At 42.7% G+C, this 16,967-nt stretch overlaps 1 protein-coding gene across 1 annotated transcript in view; it reads left to right on the forward strand.

The window, feature by feature from the left end:
* Window positions 1–2,026: 2,026 nt before the first annotated feature.
* The window catches only part of LOC308092367 (uncharacterized protein), a gene marked incomplete at both ends in the record, with an annotated part of 55,083 nt that continues 40,142 nt past the window's right edge, over window positions 2,027–16,967 (forward strand). Inside the window, one exon of the mRNA XM_080438218.1 lies at window positions 2,027–2,098. Within this exon, the coding sequence (XP_080294344.1) occupies window positions 2,027–2,098 (72 nt within the window). The remainder of the gene's footprint in view (window positions 2,099–16,967) is intronic.

Below are 16,967 nucleotides of genomic sequence, written 5' to 3' on the forward strand. Positions count from 1 at the left end.
ATGATGACGTAGCAGGAATTACCTTTTTTTTTTTTGCCTGTTGCTCTGTAGAACATTCATAAATGTTCTCCCCAATGTATTTGTTATTTGACAATTCCTCCCATGTTCATATAATGTTGTACCTGTCACTGCCAACTCCTACCTGTTGTTGGTCATGTGGGAGGGTGTGTAGACAACAACGTCTCCTCTGATACACATGGAGTGACCAGCTGCTTCTTTTCACCTGACAGAGAGGACTTTAACTGGGACGTAACGTTCAGCTTCTTAAAAGTAGGCTAACTAACACTCAGCACAGACAGAGGCATTGCAAGGCTGCATGCTCGCTCTTCTATTCTCTCTACAAACCAATGACTGCACCTCTGTGCAGAAGGAGCGAGTGCATTCTCCGGCAGCGGCAGCAGCCGCGGAACTGCCGCGGAACTGCCGGTGGAGGAGCGGCAGCTCCCGGCAGTGACTGCCGGCGGTGGAGCGGCAGCTGCCGGCGGAGCAGCGGAACTGCCGCGGAACTGCCGGTGGAGGAGCGGCAGTCGCGGAACTGCCGGTGGAGGAGCCGCAGTCAACTTATTTTTTCCGCCGATAAAGTATAGTTTTGGACCATGACGGAGGCGCGCCGACTCAGTAGACCTTGAGGCCAAGGAGTCGCGCCCGAGCGCCTCCAGGCGCGAGTGCCCGCGACGACCGGCCGATGGTCTACTAGTCGACTAAGCGCCGTCCGAGTTATGTACCGATAGTTAGGCACAGAATCGTAAATAATATTGGTGGGGACAAACGCAGCACACTCCCAAAGCTGGCGCCGCCGGCAGCTCCGCGGAAGCTGCCGCTGCCGGAAAATGCACTCGCTGTCCCTCCCTCTGTGGACTACAAGATTTACAAGCTCACATGCGGCTTGTGATCTGCAGGATTTGGTATCGCGAGAAAAAAAAGGAGGGGGCCAAGTACAGACTCGGGAGACCCCAGTCAACAAAGTACATAGGGTTTTAAGTGGTTAAGCATCACGTTTGTGGGATTGATCCAGAAAAGTGAAGAATGACAAATGCGTACAGACAGGGTCCTGGTGCAGTTGTAACAACTGAAAACTCTCAAGCAGGCACCGCCATTGTTTTCCCATTAGACCGGTGGGATTTCTGAAATATGTGATTGTAAGAGGCATTTGGGGGTAAAAGTTGGGAACAAGGCCATTTTACATAATTCAAGGGTGCTGAATCAGAAAAACACTGTTCCCAAGCATAATTCTTAGTGCTTAACCTCCTAATTTGCATATCAAAATGGCTGCCGATTTTGAAGTATTTCTTAAACAACTCTATAACAAAGCAAGCAAATCTGACAAATAAAGTGTATATATTTATGTTCTGAGGGTCATACAATGTGTGGAAGGTATTTGTAATGTAATAAATGTAAATAAATGTAAATAATGTAAATAAATATGCAAATTAGAGGCCACCATTACATAAAATGATTTACCGTAGTACTCAAACGGGTCCATGTGCATCCCCCTTATTTTGTTTCTACTTATCTGTATTTTTGCCATCCTTAGGACATCTAAAACACGTACTTTTTCCCCATGCTAAATGTTTAGTTTTTGACCTTCTAATCTGCATATCTGAATGGCTGCCAAATTGGCAAATTCGCACCTTTATCTTCAATAACTCTGTGGCCAGGCAAGCTAAATTGACAAATTAAGTGTCTATATACATTTTCTACAATGTGATTAAATAATTTGTAAGTAATATAATATGATAGTATAATATAATATAATAATCAGCCTACTCCGAAATATGCAAAATAGCGGCCCCCATAACAGATAACGGTTTAGTACTCTAAAGATACTGTATTGGCCATTGTTGAACGAAAGTCTAGACACTGGACCACATTCATACAAGGAGGTTGATCATCACTCCGTTGCTGACATGCACACATGGCTGTGCATCGTAACCCAGATTTCCGGCATTTGCAACACATTTGGTTTTGCATTGCTTATGGCATGCACATGAAATCATTTCCAGGCAACTTTCTGGGATTGGACTCGATGACATCAGAATGGGCTGTAGTCCTGAATCACCACGTTTCCATCCCATGTCCACAGGTGCAGGAAGCTCAGGTATGGCACAGTGAGCATTTCTCCAAACCATTGCTTGATAGTGTACTCGCATTAAATGGAAGCGGAGAGCATCACTTGTCGGCGACATTTGCTTCTGTTTTACCAGTCTTGGAGAACAATATATGCCTTGCTGCATCAACAGAGTCTGTTCTGTGCACACCATATATTCAGCAGACAAATGATTCAGATGATTGAATAGTCTGCTCTGTGAGTTCACCAACTCCTAAGTTCAAGAGTATTAGACTTGCTGATGAATCTCCTGGTAGGTTGTTGAAAACAGCATCAATAGGTATATATCGCCGTTTCTTGGTGGTACCAGACATCATCCAGAGGTGTTCACATTGTGCACGTTGGTAGTGGGAAACCAAAATCACAAGAACATCAGTGTCTCTTGATGACCCAACAACGGTATTATACTGGCTGTGCACAGCATGTAACACCAACCGAGTGTCAGCTTCTTCATGTGTTGCTCTCAGGTGAGTCAAATAGGTGGTTGTCTTTGATGATCTAACCTCAAGTTCGTCTCTGAATCCACCAGCAACTACAATCTCCTTATCATCAGGTGCCTGAGAGCATAGTTCCTCAGACAGTCAATTTGCTAAATCAATTTTATTCTCTGGGAGTGACAGAAAATGTGTCCAGTTTTTTGGAAGAGGTGCATCACGACCTTCAACAACTTGTCTGATTGGTTGAGCTGCTTTTGTGCGTTGTGTCCTGGTAGCACCCTTGATTGTCTCTTCTCTATATCTGTCAAATACAATGTCTATCCGTTGATAGTTAGAACCTGCCTTCAGTACTGCTCTTACATATGTGTCAGCCAAATCCCCAAAGGTCACTGCATTGTCAGGCTTTCCCAAAGCAACAACCAGTGCTTGTCCGTCAATGATGAAGCAAGACGATGAGTGGTGAAGTTCAATAGCTTCAGGACAGACTATGTCTTCAGTTAGCTTATCCGTCAGCACAGACTTGTTTCCAGTGCGGAGTGTACCATTCATTTCAGCAAGTGATATAGGAGCTGGCAGAAGCTCGTGCTTCAGGACAGCTGGCATGTCAACCGGACGACCCGCCTCATAGGCAGTAACAAGGCGTTGGAGGATGTTTCTGTCTGCCTTTAGGATAGTTCTCTTTTCTTTGTCTTTAGTGTCTTTGACGACTTCATACAAAGATGCAAATGTTTTGGCATTACTCCTGTGTAGCGTTGCATGGATTGGGACATCTGGCTTGTCTCCTTGCCCAGACACAGTCATCCTCTTTTCAACAAATGTACTCACTTCTTCTTGTCCAAGTACTTTGGCACAAGCAGTGAGTTTTGGATTGCCTCTGTTGCTAGGTCTTTTGTGACAAGATTTTGCAATGACCCTGGTGAAACGGAATGAAACCTTGGAAGGCCAGGAGCAATGCCATTTCATCTTTGTTGTCCCTCTTTTGACGTGATTTGGTAGCTTCCTTGTTAACACATTTTCTGTCAGGACAGTTGTTTTACATTGCATGTGTTGCAAGTGCAATGTGAGTCCTCAAGTTATAGGAAAAGGTCCATCTACAAAGCGCTGATGCTGTCTTTGTGATGCCAACAATTCCGCCAGCTTTCTTTCCTGTAGCATTTATCCACTCCATAGCTTGGTCTGGATCTACTTGGTTGAACTTTTGACAGGAACGCTTTACAACAAAGTTGCCCTTTTGAAACTCAGATAGTATGGTTTCTGGAAGTTGGTGCATCTCAGCTATATACACTGGACCCCATCTTGCATAGTTTAGGTGGTCATACCTCATATAATATGGCAACATCTGGCTGAAGGAGTGGAGATGAAGGTCCCAGAGTCCATCACGCTGAGCTCGAGTGAATTGCAACAGTATTGAGACCATGTCCATATAGTCCCACCAGAAGACGAAGTTCACATCCTCTGATTTACTTGCAATGAAATCTTTCAGAAGGTTGCGAAACCGTTCCTGTTTCAGACATGTTATCAACTCGGGAATTCTTTCAAGGTTGTCATCAGCAACCATTGCAGAAATTTCATCATGGTATTCCATGTCCGATTCTGCCACAAATGAGAGCAATATAGGTACCAAAATCCGCCACGAGGCTTGCAAGGTTAGTTTGTGTGCTCTCATAGCCTTGTTGTATGATTTTCCTGACAGAACAAGCTGCACAGCACCCTCCCCAAGAAATGCACTCTCCAGCCACACTTCAGCTAAACCAGATCCAGCCATGTGATCTCCCACAGCCTTCAGGAAGTTCATTGCAGTATGAAGTCCACCAAGGCGAGGGATTAATTTATCCCGGTATTCTCCAACAGACCACTTCAGTTCCATGAGCTTGCAGAATAGGGCTTGGTCCACTGTAAGGACTGTCTGCTCCTGACCAAAATGAGATGATATTGCCATTCACCTCTTCACAACTGTATTTAGAGTATTGAACTCATGAGCCGGCGCAAGAATTATGGGCAAATATCCTACTGCTGTCTGCTCTGGTTCCTCTGATGAGACTGATTGATTGAATACAGTCCAAGAAGGTTTTGTGTCAGAATCTTGACGTTGCATAAAGAAAGCCATGTCTGTTACAGATAAGTAGAAATAAAATAAAATAAGGGGGATGCGGATGGATCACTTTAAGTACGAAACCGTTTTCTGTAATAGTGGCCTCTAATTTGCATATGTATTTACATTATTTACATTTATTTACATCTATTACATTATAAATACCTTCCACACATTGTCTGACCCTCAGAATATAAATATATACACTTTATTTGTCAGATTTGATTGCTTTGTTATAGAGTTATTTAAGAAATACTTCAAAATCGGCAGCCATTTTGATATGCAAATTAGGAGGTTAAGCACTAAGAATTTTGCTTGGGAACAGTGTTTTTCTGATTCAGCACCCTTGAATTATGTAAAATGGCCTTGTTCCCAACTTTTACCCCCAAATGCCTCTAACCTCCTTATAGAAGGCCTTTTTTCTGAAATCCCACCTGCCTACATGGAGACAGTGTTGGATCCAGACTATTCGTACTGCCTTGATTATCTGCATTTCCCTTCACGTGTGTGTGTGTGTGTGTGTGTGTGTGCGCCGCCCAACGTTCAAACTCAGTGCAGGCTGTACAGTATAACCAACAAGTGTGTTTAAACTGCCTGCTTCCTCCACACACCACTTGAACATAGGGTTGGGATCCTTTAGGATTTTAATGATTCCGGTTCCTTAATGTTTCCTAAACAAGCTCCCTTTAACCATTCCTTTAGAAACAGAAAAGTCATTTACATTTCTGATGAACACAAATTCAATCATCCATAAAGTATTACATATTATTTTAGTGGTTCTCTGTGCTCCTTGAGGGGGTTCCAAATACCGTTATAGATCTGTAACTCTGAGAGTGTACAAATAGAACCAAATGGACCCATTTGGTTCCATTTGTACACTCTAAGAGTTATTATGGTGGTCGTTAAAATGTAAAAGTTTGAGAACCACTTACCAGAAAAGGTTCCAAATGTGATGGAACCCATTCCGGTTGCTCAATGTTGGATCCGGTTCCTGCGGTTCTGGATCCCCAACCCTAGTTGAACATTTTGAACAAAGCCCATCGGCCCCACAGGGACTGATCTCTAGGACTGCAGTGCTCCCATGATGCTAAAAATAACTATTATTAGACCCCGGTATTTATACATCGGGTTTAACTTTCGCAACCGTTACATAACCTCATTTGTATCCTGCCTCAAACTTAGAGTCAGCATACAATGGCTTTGACTGAATACAGTTTAAGGATTAGGTCCAACTGCAGTACATATAAAACCACCTCTGGACCAGAGTCTGGAGTCCAGTGGCTTCTGGCATCGAGGGTTTGGGAAACCAAACCTCACTGACAAAATACCTCCATGATTACGCACCCCCCTAACTCCCCCTACCACACAAACACACGCGCGCGCACACACACGCGCGTGCACACACACACACGCGCGTGCACACACACACGCGCGTGCACACACACACGCGCGTGCACACACACACACACACACACACACAGTTCAGATGTAAATCTTTCAGATGACCAATGTTTAGACCATACTTTATACTATTCAAAAATAGCAGATATACAAGCTCATAGCGCTCGTAGATCTGCTATTTTTTTTTAATCTTGAAAACGTGTGCAAAAAACACACAGTTCAGATGTAAATCTTTCAGATGACCAATGTTTACAGTGTGAGGATCACAGTGTAGGCCTACTGAAGTAAAGAGAGGACATGTCTGAATAGCTGTGAAGAGATTGTGATCACATGACTTGGACTGGTTTAATCGTAGCTGAAAGGAAATATTTAGCCACTTGAACCCCGGCATGCATATTCTGGGGGGAGGGGAACAATTGCCAAAACTCTAGCCAATCTACACACTTGTAGATCGGCTTTGGTGTAGATATGGTGCAGACGGGAACAAAATGTTTTTTTTTTAACTAAGAATAGGGGGTTTAAAAGTGGTTAAATGTGAACGTCGTCTTCAAATTGCATTCATTCAAAATCCAAATGCAGAGAAATACAATCCAGAGGTGTTTTTGTTTTCGTAAACCTGAGACGTACTAAAGATAGTGTAATCCTCCTGAAAAACACCCTGTGTATGTAACAGTAGACAGACAGCAAAATCCTCTGTTAATTTGACTCTGCGAGTGTAAATAGACCCAAATGGACCGGTAAGGGTGTTTTTACACTCTCTCAGAGTTGATTTAACGCCCTGGGTTTGTTGCTGTGTATACTGTAGGTGCCATCTTTTCATTTGACGGGGTAGCACTTTTTGGAAACGAAAACTCTACATTTAGGCTAAATTGCAGAATACACTAGTATAGATGTTATTTATATCGTCTCCGTTTCGAAGGATGCATTTCACGGAGCAAGCGATGCCTGCATCATCATCACTTCCCCTCGGGGGGAACATATTACCCTCCCAATTGAACACAACCAGTGGTGCAAAGTAACTAAGCACATTTACTCAAGTACTGTACTTAAGTAAAATGTTTAGGTAGCCTACTTTTACTTTACTGGAGTATTTCCAATTGGCTATACTTTTACTTTTACTCCACTACAGTTATTTGAAACTTAATTCACTGGTTACTTTGCAGATATAAATTATTACATTATAAAACATACATTAACCACATTAGCCCTATTTTACACCTAGGCTATTTGAAAATAGCCGATCTACAAGCTCACTTTTCCTTGTAACAGAGTTCTACATCGCAGTATTGATACTTTTTACTTAAGTAAAACATTTGAGTGCTTTTTCCACCCACTTGAACACAAACCGCGCCGCCGCCCGCCCCTTTGAGGAGGATACATCCCATTTGCGCTGTCGTCTGAGACACGGGCGCCTTCTACCAGGCATTATTTGAGGTCCAGTCCAAAGACATATTCATAACAAATCCCATATGTTTCCCTGTGTGTGTACACACACGGCGAGGCAAGCCGTCTCCAAACCACCACACCAAGGGACCAGAACATTTTCCGACCGATTGGATGGATGGAAGGGAGAGTTGTGGGAGTAAGAGGAAGGGGAAAAAAAGTGAGAGCTGGAGCGGGCGGGTGGGTGGGTGTGTTGGGGGGGAGGGGGGGGGGGCTTCAATGTCTCAGGACGGAGACCCTTTCATCCTAGGTGGTGGTAATGAATCCAGTGTATCTATACTATGCCCCCAGGCCAAAAGAACCATCCCACCAACCCCTCTTGATTGTGGGAATGCGGTTTCCTTCCCCCAAGAAGTCTCATACCAAACCACAAGCCCCCCCCCCCCCCTCCTCTCTCTCTCTCTCTCTCTCTCTCTCTCTTCTGGTCTGGGGGACGCTTGTCTCCACTCTGGCTACACGCAGAGCGGAGGACGTCTGGGGTCTGGAGAAATCACAGTGTGTGTGTGTGTGTGTGTGTGTGTGTGTGTGTGTGTGTGTGTGTGAAAGAGAGAGCAGAGAGAGAGAGAGAGAATTGCTTACAGCAGTGGTGCCCTAAAACCGAAATAAAGTAACAATAAAACGCCCAAAAACGCCCCAAATCCGCCTGAAAACCGCACATATTTTGCCCAAAATCCGCCTATAATCGAAAATGTTCGCGCGCGAGCTGGGCCTTGGGTGTTTTCATATTTTCTAATTTGGCCCCCTTTGAAAAAGGTTTGGACACCACTGGCTTACAGCATGTGCGCAAGATTTTGTTGCCTTTGCCTGATGACCAAGCGCCTAATATCTCCCCCGGCCAAGGGGGGAATTCCCCTTTAGGCTAGTGGACTGGTTCCCTGGTATCCCTGGGTTCCCTGGTATCCCACTTCTCAAAGTGGGATACCAGGGGGTCCCCAGCAAAATTAGTTAATTCAGCGTCACAATCATTTTAACCACTTTAACCATAGTTTATACTATGCCATTCAAAAATAGCAGCTATACAAGCTCATAGCGCTTGTAGATCTGCTATTTTTGAAAGATCTTGAAAACGTGTGCAAATCTTTAAATATATATTTTTTTAAAGGCGAACATTTTTAACACAAATCTTTGCTTCTGGAGGTCCCTGGAATAAAATATTTTCAGATGGGGGTCCATGGCCGAATACATATAATTTTGGGGGTCCTTGACATGAAAAAGTTTGAGAATCACTGGGCTAGTGGATAAGATGTTGGCTTTCCACGAGGGCAGGGGTGCAATGCTCACTGGACGGCCTTGCACGCTGTGCCGGAACCTATTTGACCAGGAGCACACGCAGGCACACGCATAGATTTAAAACTACTTTAAATTCACACCTCAACAAAGTTTTCAAAGGCTCCCGACTCACACCTAGCGAATTAACATAGGAATAAGCCTAGACGCATATCAATTGTCCATTGTGTGACTTGCAGTGTAGGTGTTAAGCGACGTGCGCGTCACGTCATTGAAATAGAGTGCAAGAACATACCAAATGAGCATTGCATGCCTGCACGAGGGAAACCCGGGTTCGAATTCCGGGCGTTACACATGTATGATATTGTATGTACAGTATACACAGTATATGCCTTATTTGAGAAGGCACGTGCATTGAGTTGCTGTACTTGAACTGAGTGTGTATGTCAATGTATTGTGAACATACATGAGTGAGCATAATGATTCAGTGAGTTCAAATCCTCTATGGGGCCTTAACATGAACCGGACACTGAATTTACCGCATAAAACCCAGCGTCCTCATTCTGGGCATGGCATGATATAAAGGCCAGCATTCAGCAACAATGGGTGAACATTTGGCACAAAATAGCAGACTATTTTAGGCAAGGACATTTGGTGTAGGGGAGGGAAATTAGGGAGCCAAGTACAGACCCCTGGGGGACCCCGGTCAACGAAGTATGTATGGTTTAAGTGGTTAGTATAGAACATAATTCTGTAGATCCTGCGGAAAAAAAGAGTGACAAAGAAAACAAATGAAGATCTACATCATCGAAAATACTGCTGTGTGTGTTCCGATAAAATGTTACAATCCTCATACTGCTACGAATGTTTCAACATCTGTTCCGTATTATTAGTCACTGTGTGGAACATGGGTTTGGAGCTGTTGAAAAGGGAATTCTCTTGCTGCTGTGTTACGGGTAGATCGTGTTTAATTCATGTGCAAAGACGGCCTGCTCAGACACAAAAGCAGAAACTTATGGTTCAAACACTTTTGCTCATTGCTTCATTAATCTTGGATATCCTTCATTCAGTAGTAAACGGTAAATACAATGGTACATGTAAATGGGGCATTTATACGGTATATACAGTAGTGCTTTTCTTACAATGTGCATTACATTCAACCCAGAGGAAAGCGGTGGGAATAGTACTCAAAAGTAAAAGGCCGGAATGAAAATTTTACTTGAGGAAAAGTACAAAAGTATTGGTATAAAAATGTACTTAAAGTACCAAAAGTAAAAGTACTCAAATGTTTGAAAATAGCAGATCTACAAGCTCACAACGCGTCGCAATGTGAGTAGATCGGCTATTTTCAAATTGCCTAGGTTTAAAATAGGGCTAAAGTGGTTAGTGTGTGTAATGTAATTAAACGTAATAATTTATATCTGCATACTAAATAGTAACTAATGTTTTCAAATAATTTCAGTGGAGTAAAAGTATAATATTTGCCTCTGAGATGTAGTGGAGTAGAAGTAAAAGTATAGACAATTGGAAATACTCCAGTAAAGTAAAAGTACCTCAAAATTGTACTTAAAGGTAGGGTAAGTGATTTGCAATTATTCAAATAATTGCAAAATGGGTCTATGTTCTGATAGTGCTCGTTACTATAGAGTGTCCTGTCCATATAAAGAGTCTCCATGTCTCTCCAGCTCTTTATAAAACAGAAAATGTATTTTGTAGTTTTTTTTTTTTTTGTAGTTTCATTTCCAATTTTATCCAACCAGGACAGAGAACTCAATCAGGATATAGATTAAACAAGTGAAATTGGAAGTGATGACACTAAGAAATGAGCAGACAAATTTTTAACTGGAACACTACACAAATTAAGCTTAAAAATGGGTACTTTCTCCTGATTGGCTGAGATTTTGACACCTACCGAAAAATGTATTTTCTGTTTATTAAAGAGCTGGAGAGACAGGGAGACATCTGTTACTGAACAAACACTCTATAGCAATGATTACTATCAGAATATAGTATTTTAACCTTTTAACAAAATACTTTTTGTTTTAACCAAAAAATATCACTTACCCTACCTTTAAGTACAGTACTTGAGAGTGAATGCACTTAGTTACGTTACACCACTGGTCAAGGCACCGACCTGCTCACTTCGACATTGACCCAGGGTGAGCCGGGGATCAAACCAGGAAACTTCTGATTCCAAGATGGCCACTCTAGCTCCTGAGCCATGCAGTGTGTAGTGTGTCAGCATTTTAACCACTTATAGTATATACACATAGCCTGGGATCAATACCATTTTTGATGTTCTGATCCGGTCTCGAGCGGAAATAACTTTACGTCATCAGGCGGCCGGAACGCACGACCGGAACCTCCGCCGTCGTGCACCTCCAAAGATGATTCCCCTAGTTAATTTGTTTAGCTTGGTATAATTGTTTCGTTTCTTTTGGTATAATAATCGTTTGGTATATGTCCATCTTATATTACAGGGACGTCACAGGCTCTCAGAAGGTGGGGGGGATGGACTTTCGGTGGACTATACCCCTTATTTTATACTTTGGCTCTAAAAAAATAGCAGATATACAAGCTCATAGCTATGAGCTTGTAGATCTGCTATTTTCGAAAAATCGTGAAAATTTGTACAAATCTTTGAATATCATTTTTTTCAAGCGAACATTTGTAACTGTCATCGTTTTTTGGGTGGATTTTGTTAGTTTTTTCCCAGTGTTTTGGTTACTTTATTTTGGTTTTAGGGTTAGGGTTAGGTTAATTGAATTTTTATTTTATTTTATTTTTTTAAAGTGGGGGGTATGAAATCACGGATCTGTGAGAGTGAGGGTGTCGCGTCGTACGCACAGTGAATGGCCGTGACGCCCCTGTAACTTGTAACGCGACAAATTGATTCACATTATGTGGGGAATAAAAGCAATAGACCACCGCAACACACCACCGGAACACAATAATCTTTTTCTTTTCTCTAAACCGGATCACACGGCATGTGTTAGAATGAATACCAGACTTTCCTCCGTGGTGGAAAGCCTGGTGGTGACGTGAGGTTCATATAAACACTATATACTACTTGACCGGGGTCCCCCAGTGGACCCTGATTGTTTCCCTCTGCACCATATATCTTTGTCGGAAATAGTAGACCCACAGTATCACAACGTGTCGCGTAACGTGTTGCAATGTGTTGTGAGCTTGTAGATCTGGTATTTTCGCAGAATATTCACCTATTGTGACATGCCCAGAATAGGGACACTATAGGGTTCATGTGGTCAATGCCACAGCAGATAAACCTGGCAGTGTAGTTGGCTGAGCGTTAAAAGTAAATCTGTGTCAGTGACAATGTATTTATGCTGTTAAATCACGTAAACACCACGCCAAATGTGTTCCTCTGCCTCGTGCCGTCTGATCGTAACGAATCACGCCGAAGCACGATCTGAATGTTGTGCGTCGTGCTGAACAATGGCCCAGACAACGTTTGAAATTCTTCCACTCATTCTTGACAAAACAATAAACTCTTCTTATGCGACTCCTACACATGAAACTCAGAGCATGTAATTACCACCCACATGCCAGTCATAGCTGATACGGTGCCCTACCGGTTGTCACAAAGTCCCAGCCACAACTTGAATCCATCCCCATTCAATGGCATTGGCTGGTATAATGTTGCACTGGAACTTATATAAACTATGTAAACTACAGAGGTTTACACTGCTTGTGTATTTTTGTTAGAATAAATGAAATGGAGAGGTAAAGACAGAGACAATTAGGGAAATGGGTTCCTGGCAGGGTCATAGATTGCGGTGAAATACAACAAGTGTAAGTAGATATCCTAGCAGAATGAAGGAAACACATCTACAAGCTTTGTTCTGTGACTGACTACAGGTTGGCAACCTTACATGTACAACAGTAGAACTGTGGAACTCAGACTCACTTATCCCCATACATCACAATAACACACACATACAATAACACCTGTACACCATTACACACGACTGCAGTGTAAGATAGCATTTTTTTTGTTTTTAAATCACACCCTGTGTGAAGTGAGCGGTGCTATTTATGAGCGAAGTTTTAAGTTAATTTCATCATGTGTCTCGCTAGCCAATCACAGCACGTCCTGCAAAGATAAGTATTCAGACCCTTGGCTGTGACACTTGTATATCTGCACCGCTCGGTGCTCAAAAACATGGTCATCACAGTGATGGAAGATCAAAATATACAAGTTTCACTTCAAAAATGTATGAGTTATTAATTTCGTCATGCGTCTCGCTAGCCAATCACAGTACTGAGCAAAGGGTCTGAATACTTATCAGCCAATCACAGTACAGCGAAAGACAAATTTGCACGACGGAAAGGACAACTTTCCAACCCCACTTATAGAAGCGGCTAAACCGCACAAAAAAAATATATATATATATATATATATATATATCTCTCTCTCTCTCTCTCTCATAGGCGGGTGGGGTTGGGAGTGTAGCTGGGCCAGGGGGCATCATAGGCAGGTGGAGGTGGATGGTTTGAGTGGGTGTGGAGTTATTCCTGATTTATACTTAACTCTCTCACTGAAAGACTTATTTCTGGCTGCGTGCACCCACTGCCAGCGATTTTCCAATTTTCGTACCTTTTTCAGGTAGTCACAGAATATTTATCTCCAGTATGATCGATCCCCTGATGGTTGCTAATCACAGCGGGTTTCACTGTGCTTCCGCGTAAAACAAAAAATGTCATCGCAAACTCCCCGTTCAATTTTATACGCCTTTGAAAATAGCATGTCTCTGCCAAAAATACATAGTAAAAAAAAATAGTAGGCTACACAGGAGCCGAGATACAGCATTTTTAAGTAATAAGTTAACCGAGAAGTGAATGGAGCAGAAAATATGACCGTGCCAGGAACCCAGAAAATCTTCGGATCACGATATCTTGGGTTATTTTTTTATTTATTTTTTCAAAAAGTCGACATAAGTCGTTCTTGGCAGCCAGGTTGTTATGACGATGTCTCGTCATAAGTTGTTCTTGGCAGTAAGAGAGTTAATGTAGTTGTGGTATGTTTTTCTTTGTGTTGATTGATTTTAGTTGGCTCACTGGGATTTCTTTTTCATTAGTTTGGTGTAGTTTATTTTACCGTTGCTGTTGGTAGTCATGGCTGCCAGTTCCCACCTGATGTTGTGTGGTAATCCTGACTGCTCCAGACGGTACTGAATAACTGCTAGCTTGCATAGCATCTTCATGCTTGGACTGAAGTCTAAGATGCACAGGTCATCAGGTGTGTTGGATCCTCCACAGAGTATCATGCGATCTCCCACCATGCAAAAGCGCATCCCAAACTTCATCGGACGCGGGCCTTTCCCCTTGGGCTCAACCTTCTTCCAGGAGAAGGTCTCTGGATTGAGTTTCCACAGAGCTTTGAAGAACAGAGAGTAGCAGCAACTAATCATGTACAGCGCTCCATTGTAGGTAAAGGCTGAACGACCCCAGTATTCTTCTGGAGCCTGTGCAGAAGGCGTGCTCAGCCAGCAGTTGGTCTCTGTGTCAAACACTCTGATGTTGCTGTGGTAGTCCGACGGGTCCCCCCGGCCCCCAAATACAAACATCTTTGTCCCAATGATGGTGGCGGAGTGAAATGATGAAGCAGAGCTTCTGGTGTTAACTAAAGTCCAGACCATTGCGGTGGCGTCCAACTTGTAGATGTCCTTATAGTATCCAACGTTGTTGCATCCTCCATGAATATACATGACCTTCCCCGAGACACAGGCTGAGTGGCGGGCCCTCCCCTCGGGAACGGACCCAGAAATCTTGGGTTTGAACCATCTGTGGGTGTCGACGTCAAATGCGTATACAGCACGTTGCAGTAGTCCCGTGTGTAAGTATCTAACCCACCCCAGATGTAGATATCTTCTATCAGCACAGCTGTGAGGCCCCGGCGTGTGTTGGGTACTTCAAGGGGACGTTGTCCTCTTCCAGTTGTCATTGGGGGCATCCAGCATAAAGACATTGTGTTGAAGACGTGAACAACAATGTGATTCTTGGTACTGTAGCCTCCAAAACAGTACAGCTCGTGCTTCGCTGCTACAGCAGCATGGACGGGTCTGCGTTCTCCTTTCTGATGGACCGTCCAGTGAAACATGTCACACACCGGCACCACCGTAAATCAGTGCTTGGCAAATAATGTGCAGAAGACGCTCAGAAAAACAGGTGAAAATTTGATGGTAAAAGTAGCTAGATTACATTTAGTTTATTTGACGATTCCTTTTAAAGGGTAATTGCCATGGTTGTGATGACGACGTTGTGATGTTATTGCGTTTTAATATCACAAAGTAGAATGTTCGGGCCACTAGGCAGGCCCCACATCTAGAGTTCGGGCTCCTACACGGCCCTCACATCTAGAGTTCGGGCTGCTACACGGCCCTCACATCTAGAGTTCGGGCTCCTACACGGCCCTCACATCTAGAGTTCGGGCTCCTACACGGCCCTCACATCTAGAGGTCGCACTGCTAATCCGACCAATATGGCTGAGTCATATAGCATCGGAGGCTTTGTCAGAGTACCCGTTGTACCTGTGTCCCTTTTGTGCCCTATAGAGATCTGTGTATCTGTCTGTCTACCTAGTCCGTTTTATGCCCATACATGGAGATACCTGATGATATATATGCCCATACCCTGTATATTGGCATGCCCATATATGGGCATACTGGTTGGATCTGCGGTTCTGGACAACTGGATATCCATAATATGCCCATATATGGACATATCGGTCGGAACGGTGATTCTGGACAACCTCATGTCCAAACGACTCGGCAGCCTCCATTCCAGAGCTATGGCCGTTTCAATGTGGCTTGTTTTTTGAACAGAAATCCGAGAAAATTTTACATGGAAGATGCCTAGATTTTTGTTGTTGTGATCATGTGATCTCTGGGTGTGCTCTTTTTTTAGTGGTGATTGGATCATTCACAGGCTGATAATCAGGCTATATCTGACCTTCCTGGATACAACCAGTAGTTGACAAGTAGTACTGTGTCCTATCTGACACCAGCCTAAATGTCTGAATATGAAAGCAGGGAGGCAGTGGTGGAAGAAGTACTCACATATTTCACTTAAGTAAAAGTAACAATACCAGAATATAAAAAATACTCTGTTCCAAGTAAAAGGCCTGTGTTCAAAATGTTACTTGGGTAAAAGTACAAAAGTATTGGCATCAAAGTACTAAGTATGCATATTGTGCACAATATGTAACAGTAAAGTACAACCTTGATTCACTGTATATTATGCATTACTCTACTGACACACACACACACACACACACACACACACACACAGTATGTTGTGCTGTACATTAATGCACATGTTGCACTTTCAAACTCAAAAGGCTACACCCTTTTGAGAAAAAAGAAAGTTTCTGTGTACCCTACATTTGATTGTTACAGCATGTCAAAGGGTATTTACACAAGCACATATGCGTCTGCAAACTTTTTGTCTTCTCATGGTAAATAAGTGTGGTTTAACCGCTGGAATGTGAGACCAAACGTAAAGCAATGGGACGCTATGCTATGCGAGACCGTTTAATCAGCACAATGAGTCAATGACACACATGCTGACTTGACGAAACATGAGCAGTACGGCACCGGCCTCAACTAGCATTTAGCGTCTAGTTTGCAAGGTGGCTAACTGTCTGTCATCAACTGCAGCACTGGTGTAGTTCAGAGGATAAAACCTGTTAGTTCTTTTAAGGCACTGTTTCCCAAACATTGGGTCGGGACCCATTTGTGGGTCGCATCTTTATGGGTTGCGAGAAAATATAACTTTTTCTGTTTTCTACATACAAATTGATATACATTATTTCAAAAAATATTTTCAAACTATGAACTTTTTTTTAAATAATAATAAAGACTGTCATAAATGAAAAAATATAATAAATTCTAAAAATGTTTTAAAAAAAATGTTTTAATTCAACTCCAGACGTATTAATTCTACTCCAAGTATTAAGTATTAATTCAACTCCAGAAAGGGTTGATTTATTAGTAAGTCCCTGTGAAATAATTCCCATAATTCAACTCCAGAAAGTGTAAAAAACAACCCTTACAGGTCAGTTTTTATACTTTCTGGAGTTAAATTAACACAATGTGTGCAACTGAATCAATGTGAAACAGGGCAGTGATGAAAAAGCTCACATACTGCATACTATAAGCTCCGCAAATGTTAATTAAGGTTTAAAAGAATCCAGCTGGGGTGCTGCTGCTTGGTGGTGCAGGCAGTTGGCACACAGGCA

This window comes from Gymnoscopelus braueri (assembly GCF_963280865.1).
Source record: "Gymnoscopelus braueri genome assembly, chromosome: 9".
NCBI classification, from domain to species: Eukaryota; Metazoa; Chordata; class Actinopteri; order Myctophiformes; family Myctophidae; genus Gymnoscopelus; species Gymnoscopelus braueri.